Source organism: Chionomys nivalis, chromosome 3, assembly GCF_950005125.1.
Source record: "Chionomys nivalis chromosome 3, mChiNiv1.1, whole genome shotgun sequence".
Classification (NCBI taxonomy): Eukaryota; Metazoa; Chordata; class Mammalia; order Rodentia; family Cricetidae; genus Chionomys; species Chionomys nivalis.
The window spans coordinates 120002492-120010777 of NC_080088.1; the positions used below are offsets into that span (position 1 = coordinate 120002492).

General features: G+C 46.3%; 1 protein-coding gene across 1 annotated transcript; it reads right to left on the reverse strand.

Moving 5' to 3' along the window:
* Positions 1–198: 198 nt before the first annotated feature.
* On the reverse strand, positions 199–6819 carry Srsf9 (serine and arginine rich splicing factor 9). Its single transcript, XM_057763896.1, has 4 exons — positions 6441–6819; positions 2723–2883; positions 1054–1226; positions 199–646 (listed from the first exon to the last, which is right to left on the reverse strand). The coding sequence occupies exons 1-4, from the start codon at positions 6626–6628 to the stop codon at positions 503–505; spliced, it is 666 nt and encodes a 221-aa protein (XP_057619879.1). The 5' UTR covers positions 6629–6819; the 3' UTR covers positions 199–502.
* Positions 6820–8286: the final 1467 nt, after the last annotated feature.

Genomic DNA, 8286 nt, shown 5'->3' on the forward strand with positions numbered 1-8286 from the left:
GTGTTGAAATTTTGAAACCATCACCACTACCCCAGCAATGTAATGTTTCTGCCCCGACAAACTGCTGTGATAACGTAGAGGACGCTGCTCTTTGGTCAGAATCTGTTAGGGGAAACCTATGTGCCTACTCAGAGATAACCACACACCAATTACTAAACATTTAAAATATATTTCTCAACAAAATGAGCGACTCAGTTGTTGTAACTGCTGATCTCCAGAGCAGAGCAGCCCACAAAGATGCAGCACTGATTTCTATCCCATAATCAGGGGTGAAAAATATACAACTTGTTCTGAACCAAAGCCACAACTTCTATTTTTGCAGTCTAAAACATTTCACTGCTAGTATGGTGGCCCTGGTTGAAATTATGTAGTTCCTTAAAAAAGAAAAAAGAAAGAAATTAGAAAATCTCCTAAGACACTAAATTATCAATCTGGAATGCAGATTCTGAGCACAAAGCAGCTCAGGGCATCTAAAAAATAGAAAAACTTCCCACCCCCTTCCTCAGTAAGGCCTGAAAGGAGAGAAGTAGTGTGGAGAGCCCCTGCTTTGGTACGGAGAATCACGGCCCCTGGACCCAGACCGGGACCGTGAGTAGCCATAGCTGGTACTCCTCTCAGGATAAACTCGGATGTATGAAGTTTCACCCTGAAATTGGAACAAACAGAAAAGGAAAGAGTAAAGTATAAGAATAGTAAGCAAAGCTGATGACCTCTAACCTGGCTCTCAGCCCCACGTACTGCATGCCTGATACTGTGATGTTACTACACCTGCACAATGTTATTAGGAGGTAAGTACCCATACTCTTCCATTTCAAAAAGGAAGAAAATCAAGATAAACAAATGCATACTTCTCCGTGCTCTGACCTTGCAGGACTTAGGATTAGCAAACACCCCCTTTAATTTTTAATTTATGTGTATTGGTGTTTTGCTTGCATGTATCTTTATGAGGGTGTCATACAGGATCTTTATGGTACTGTGAAGTCATCAAATGGCAAAGGCCATGACCTGTTGCTACTATTGCTAAATTAGACTTAATAGAAGGTAAGAACCCACCTCGTGAGAGCGGAATTTTGTATCATCCAGTTTACGCAGAGCGTATTCCATGTCTTCTTTTCTCAGATACTCAACCATCCCCATTCCGTCTTTTTGTACATCTGCATAACAGACATCCCCAGCTTCACGCATGTGATCTTTCAGGTCCTGCCAGCTGCCTGATGGAGGAAGTCCTAGGTACAGACAATGTAAGAGAAGAGCCACACCCTTTAGTCATGTTAACTGCTGTTAGGCACTAGCAATACCTATGATGATCTATACTCTGTGGATCACTTTATTCTTAAGGTTCCCAAGTCACAAATCCTTTAAAGGGGCACAAAACCAGAAAAATTACTTGAAGTATATATGGTAAACCACTGTGAAAAGCTAGGTTAACTGTCCAGAGACCAAAGTTTCCCAACAAAAGCATCCTATTACAGGCTTACAACCTCTGAGAATTTACCATTCTGTCCTTCACAATCAATGTGACACTCCCAAAACTGAATTCTGTTTTGTTTTGTTTTTTTTCTTATAAAATTTATTAGTACCAGGTATTTCTTGCTGAACTTATTTTCCAGGACATGGGGCGTTTGAAACAAATCAAGTGCAGCTGAGGGAACAGCCATCAACAAAAACCAAAGTTTGTTTTCTATTATCATGAATGGTTGACAGACCACAAAGTACCTCGTAAGAGATCACCAACATTCCTCACTACAGTTGGGGAAAGGTAACACTCAGACGCTAAAACTAGTTGGGAGTCATACAACCCTACCTGATGTCATGAAAGGGAAATGTGCTCCTGCTCTCAAAGGCTGTGTTTACCGCTCACAGCTCAGGACTGCAGCCATTTCCTAATAGTTTTCTAAGCAGGATTTCAGAGCAGCATGGAGAGAAAAAAAGATAATGTATGACATCTTGAAGGAGGGAATAGAGTCCTAGGGTTAAAAAATTACAAAGGGACACAGATAGACAGATACCATCACTCTATGCACTACCATGATTGTGGGACATTCACACTTTAAAAGGCAGCAGGCTCAATACATTTCACTCCACTGGGGCCCCCAAACTCCCCTGCAGTGTGCAGAGGGCCCGGGACCTTAACACTGCATTGATATTTTAAAGACACATAAACTTCTGAGCTTAGCATTTCATCCATCATTCATTGACACCAATTACAAATGTTCTATGTTTTCCAATACAATCCCCAAGATTTTAAGTTGTTTGCATCTGGTTCCTGTGATGTCTATAAAGCCAGACACCAAGGAACATTTCCAAAGATGAACATTTTTAGAATTATAGATCAAAGGTCTTGTCATCATTTTGCCCCTCACCAGTAAGAAACCACTTTAAAAGAAACATGTTTATCATGCTGTGCACTCAGGAGGCAGAGGCAGGCAGATCTCTGTCAATTCAAGGCCAGCCTGGTTTTGTGAGTTCCAGGACAGCCAAGACTACATAGGGACCTTGTCTGAAAACAAAAAAGAAACAAGTTTCTGTCCCACAAGGCTGCATTACTTATATAATTTCATTTGTATGGTACCTGCCTCCCTGAAAAAACTAGAACAAAGCTTTAGACTGCCCGTGTGCACTGATTACTAAAAAGCCAGCATATACCATGTACTGAATAACAGCTAGTTTTTCTTACAAGTAGCATACATGCACCATTTCATTCATTGTGGTAAGAACATACCTGAAACAAGAACTCGGAAATCAGATCGTCTTGTAGGAGGCCCATTCCTTGCACCACGGGGCCATCCACCCCGACCTCCGAAAGTCCTCGGGAATTCTACACGAAGTCGACACTGGCCATAATCATAACCATTTCTTCCATAAATTGCATCTTCAGCATCCCTGCAAAGGAAAGCTTTAAGTTAGTGCTGCCCAATGACTTCCCAATGAAGGGCACGAGTAATTAAGAGGTGAAATCAGCCTGAGGGAACAGGAGGATAGACCCCAAAACAAAATCTTGATGTGCTTTAGTTGGGAACCTTTTCACGTTACTCAGAAACTTTACAGCTGGGCCAGCAAGATGGCTCAGCCATGGCATGCACACATTCTCAAGTGCAAAACCCTCAAACTGAAAAAAAAAAAAAAAAAAATTTATAATAATGAAGGGATTTGAATATGAACAAAAGATGTGCTACGTATTTGTGAAGTCATCTTAACAAAACTCATGATTCTGGATGCACAAACTAAAACAGGACTACAGCTGTCAAGGGCATGGAAGCCCAGGCATGGTGGCTTTAATCCCAGCACTCAGGAGGCAGAAGCAGGCAGATCTCTGAATTCAAGGCCAGCCTGGTCTACAACATGAGTTCCAGAACAGCCAGGAAAACCCTGTCTCAAAAGAAAAAGTAATTGTTGATAACTGATTTTGCCAATAAGCCAATTTATCAGAACATGGCAAGCATTTTCCTCTCAAGCTCAGCCTGAGGTCAGACCCCTCTGACAAACTTATATCTCCAAAAATATTTACATTATGATTCTTAACAGTAGCAAAATCACAGTTATGAAGTAGCAACGAAAATAATTTTATGGCTGGAGTCACCACACCATGAGGAACTGTATTAAGGTTTGCAGCATTAGGAAGGCTGAGAACCACTGCTCTAAAGGCTTATCCTATATTAGGCCCCTTAATATTCTAAAAGGCTTAATGGCATAAAGATTAAAGTTTAAAAAGGAGCCCAATGATGGTGGTGGCAGCACATGCCTTTAATCCTAGCACTCAGGAGGCAGAAGCAGGTGAACTCAAGGCCAGCCAAGTCTACAAATTGAGTTCCAGGACAGCCAGAGCTGTTACACAAGAAACCGTCTTGAGTACAGACCTAAACAGAGAACTCTCAACAGGAATCTAAAATGGCTGAAAGACACTTAAGGAAATGCTCAACATCCTTAGTCATCAGAGAAATGCAAATCAAAACAACTCTGAGCTTACATCTTATACCTGTAAGAATGGCCAAGATCAAAAACACTGATGACAACTTATGCTGGAGAGGTTGTGGGGAAAAGGGAACACTTTTGCATTGCTGGTGGGAATGCAAGCTGGTACAACCCCTTTGGATGTCAGTGTGGCGATTTCTCAGAAAATTAGAAAACAACCTTCCTCAAGACCCAGTAATACCACTTTTGGGTATATATACAAAGGATACTCAATCGTGCCACAAGGATATGTGCTCAACTATGTTCATAGCAGCTTTGTTTGTTATAGCCAGAACCTGGAAAACCTAAATGCCCCTCGATCAAAGAATGGATAAGAAAAATGTGGTACATTTACACAGTGGAGTACTACACAGCAGAAAAAAAAATGACATCTTGAATTTTGCAGGAAAATGGATGGAGCTAGAAAACATTATTTTGAGTGAGGTAACCCAGACACAGAAAGACAATTATCACATATACTCACTCATAGTTGGTTTTTAAATATAAAGCAAAGAAAGCCAGCCTACAAACCACAATCCCAGAGAACTTAGACAACAATTCAGACACTAAGAGAGACTTACATAGATCTAATCTACATGGGAAGTAGAAAGTGTAAGAAGACAAGATCTTCTGAGTAAATTGGGAGCATGGGGACCTTGGGGAAGGGTTGAAGCTCGGAGGAGGAGAGAGGCAGGGAGGGGAGCAGAGAAAAATGTAGAGCTCAAGAAAAAAAAGAAACTCCGTCTTGAAAGAAGATTAAAGACAGATGAGGGCCTGAGGATGCTGGTTCAAGCACCCACATGGTGGCTCACAACCATCAGTAATTCCAGTTCCAAGGATCCAACAGTCTCTTCTGACTTCCTTGGACAAGAGGCATGCGTGTGGAACAGACAGATACATACAGATAAGACACACACACACATAAATGAATCTTCTTCAAAAGATAAGTGAGGGGTGGATATGGTGACTCACATCTTTAATAGCAGCAATGCAAGCCAGAGGCAGGTAGATCGCTGTGTTTGGGGCCAACGTGGTCTATCAAAGTTCCAGGTCAGACAGGGCTATAGTATAATACCCTGCCTAAAGCAAACTAACAAAAAGGCATCAAGGAACAAACACATCCTGGACAACGTTGACTGCCAGAATGTATCTCTAAGGGAGCCTGGAAGGGGCAGGCATATTAGGGATTAAAATCGGAATTTGTATGTAAAGGACTTGAGTTACCTATTTAAACATTTTATACCCCCTGAGAAACAGGCCTATCATCTCATTGGGTTATTAAAAAGACTAAGATGCTAATATTTTAAGTGCTTTGTTTGAAACTTCTCAAATAGAGCAGAATATAATTTCTTCTGCTAAGACTAAAGGAAGAACATGACCATATAACACACAGTAACTGTTAAGTCTAAGAGGAGGTTTAGATCCTACCTAGATCCCTTATGAAACACCGTTATCCCCTCACTAACCTCTTGCATTAACCAATGCGAAATTTCCTCATCTGTGCGGTACGGTCAGCAATATCTCCCTCATGGGTTGCTGGAAATGCTAACTACATACAGAGCATGGCACCTGACACGAAATGACTTCAAAATAGACAAAGGCGCTGTTAACTAACATGACTGTCTCACGTCCATCTGTAAAAATGCTTCCGTCTACTTTTGAGGCAAATGTCAAGACACTTTGGAATAGGCCGTTAGTTTTCAACCATCGAAGACCAGGTTACTTCCACTGGCAATCCGTATCTCCAACCCAGGCCGGCGGGACACCGGGTCGGCAGGCAGAGACGGAGCTGATCGGTCCTCCCAGCGATGTGAGCACTGGGGTGCTGTGACTTCTACAGCGCACTTAAAAGTTCTGGGCCTTTTCCGGTCCGAGGGCTAACACTTGCAAAACCACAGGTCCTAGCTTTTCCTCAACCCTGGTACTATTAACTTGTGGCGGGCGGGCCTCCCTCATCAGACGGGAATCAAATCACAGCCGCCGCTCCCTTCCCCCGCGGGTTCAATCCCACTCTTTTTACAAGAACTAGGCGCGGTGGGGAGCCCGAATGGGGACAGGTCCCAGACACCCCTTTATGGCCGCCAAAGGCAACCTGTCCCCGCCGTGTGTTCCCCCATAACGGCGAGGGCCCCGGGCTCGGGGGGCGGGGTGGCGACTGCCTACTTTGCCGAGTCCTCTGCAGAGGCGGTTCGGGGACCCGCGGCTCCTTTAGGGGAGCTTCCCGTTAGGCTGCCTTCCCAGCCTCCAGGGAAAGAGTGCAGACTCGTACTCTCCCCAAGGCAAGCTTGGCGGGCCCGGGCCCTCCAGAGCCCATCTGGGGTTTTGACGTGAAACACTAAACCACAGGGGAAGCTGAGGAGAGAAGTGGCCGCCGCCTCCGGGGGGTGCCGCGAGGGGTCGGCGCCGCGGGGAGGGGGAGGGGAGCGCGGGGAGAGGGGAGGGCCGGGCCGGGCGCCAGCCTGCAGGAGGGCGAGCCGCGGGCTCCTCACCGCGGGTCCTCGAAGCGGACGAAGGCGAAGGGCACGAGGCCGTGCCGGTTCTTGAGCTCGATCTCGCGGATGCGGCCGTACTTGTAAAACAGGTCCTCCAGGTCCTTCTCTCGCACGTCGGTCGGAAGGTTCCCCACGTAGATGCGCCCGTCGCCCTCGCCGCCGCGCTCGTCCGCCCAGCCCGACATCCGCACGGCCCGACGCCGCGGGCCCGCCGCAGCCCACTTCCCGCTGCCGCCGCCGCCGCCTCAGCCCTGATCCCGGCCGCAGCTCCCCCGCGGGCTCCGAGGCGCTCAGCCGCACTGCATTGTGGGAACGCTGCGCGGAAGCCGTGGGGGTCGGAGGAGACTAAAGTAATCTTAAAGGGAAAGCGGCCGCGAGGTGCGCGTGCGCGTGCGTGGGCGCCAGTGTCCCGAGAGGTGCCAGGGGAAGGAAGGTTGGGGTAACGAGATCCGAGCAGTGGGACTCGCTCTGCAGCGCCACCTAGGCTCGCAGGTCTCTTGGCGTGTGCCTGTCATTCTGCGAGCGGGGCGCCTGAGGAAAGGACGCCGACCCCACAGAAGTCCCCAAACTTCCCAGCGCTGGGCGGTCGTGACCCTCAATCCCAGGCCCGAGTGGTCTCCAGAGCTTGACTGTCGAGGGATGGAGAACCGAGCATGGTGGTGCACGCCATTCATTCCAGCACTCCACGTGGGGGCAGGCGCAGGAGGATCTCTGTGAGTTCAAAACCAGCCTGGTCTCTAGAGAGCGTTCCAGGTCAGCCAAAGCTTTTTGCAACCCTGTCGTGGGGATTTGTTAGGATAAGAGTGTAAAGACTGTCTCATACTAAATATTCCCGAGTATCACCAAAGCCATCACTGTAGAGTATGGGCTACATAGTGAGTTGGAGAAGAACCTCGAAAAGAAAGGCTGAGAGTGACGATACATTCTGGTAATCTCAAAGTCAGGATGCTAAAGCGAGAGACTCAAAAATTCTAAGCTCGCCTGGGCTAAATACTGAGACCCTGCCTCGGAAAACCGTTCAAACCTAAATGGCTGGAGGGATAGTAGAAGATAAAGACATCAGAATGTTAGGTGTAACTCTAGACAGTGAGCATGTGTTCACTGTACCATTGTCTCACTGTTCTGTCTGAAATGTTCCCATAGTAACATTTTAGGGATCCTGGTATTCTGGAGGCTGGGGAGCATTGACTGTTGGGAGTCCAGTCTGGGCTATACCATAAAATAATATCTCCTAAACAAACAAACAAAAAACTCTCAAATTATGTATGTTTGTGTTTATTTTGTATTCTGTACAATTAAAAAAAGTTCTGGGAGCTGGAGAGATGGCTCAGTGGTTAGGACCCAGGTTCAAGGCCCAGCACCCACATGGCAGCTCACAAATGGCATCTGGCATCTTCCCAGACATCCTTACAGGCAAAACACCAATGCACATAAAATAATAATAAATTTGAAAAGAAAAATGTTGTGGCTGCCGGGCGGTAGTGGCAGGCACACACCTTTAGTTCCAGCACTTGGGAGGCAGAGGCAGGTGGATCTCTGAGCTCAAAGCCAGCCTGGTCTACACAGTTCCAGGACAGCCAGGGATGCACAGAGAAACCTGTCTCAAAAAAATAAGTTAATTAAAAATAATGAGTAATGATGGGCTGAAGATTAGGCGAAGCGACGAAGAGCACTTAATCTTCTTGCAGAAAACACCTGGGTTCTGCTCCCAGCACCCGTGTGGTGGCTCACAACCATCCAAACTCCAGTTCAGGGGACCCAGCAACCTCTTCTGATCTCCCTGAATTCCAGGCAGGAACATGGTACACTTACATACATTCAGGCAAAGCGCTTATACACATAA

Excerpts from the sequence above, each read along its gene's own strand:
- Srsf9 (XM_057763896.1), bottom strand. The coding sequence starts at position 6,628 with ATGTCGGGCTGGGCGGACGAGCGCGGCGGCGAGGGCGACGGGCGCATC. Across the intron at positions 1,227-2,722 it reads TTTCCGAGTTCTTGTTTCAG|GACTTCCTCCATCAGGCAGC; the intron begins GTATGTTCTTAC and ends GTCTGTACCTAG. Across the intron at positions 647-1,053 it reads CAAAATTCCGCTCTCACGAG|GGTGAAACTTCATACATCCG; the intron begins GTGGGTTCTTAC and ends TTCCAATTTCAG.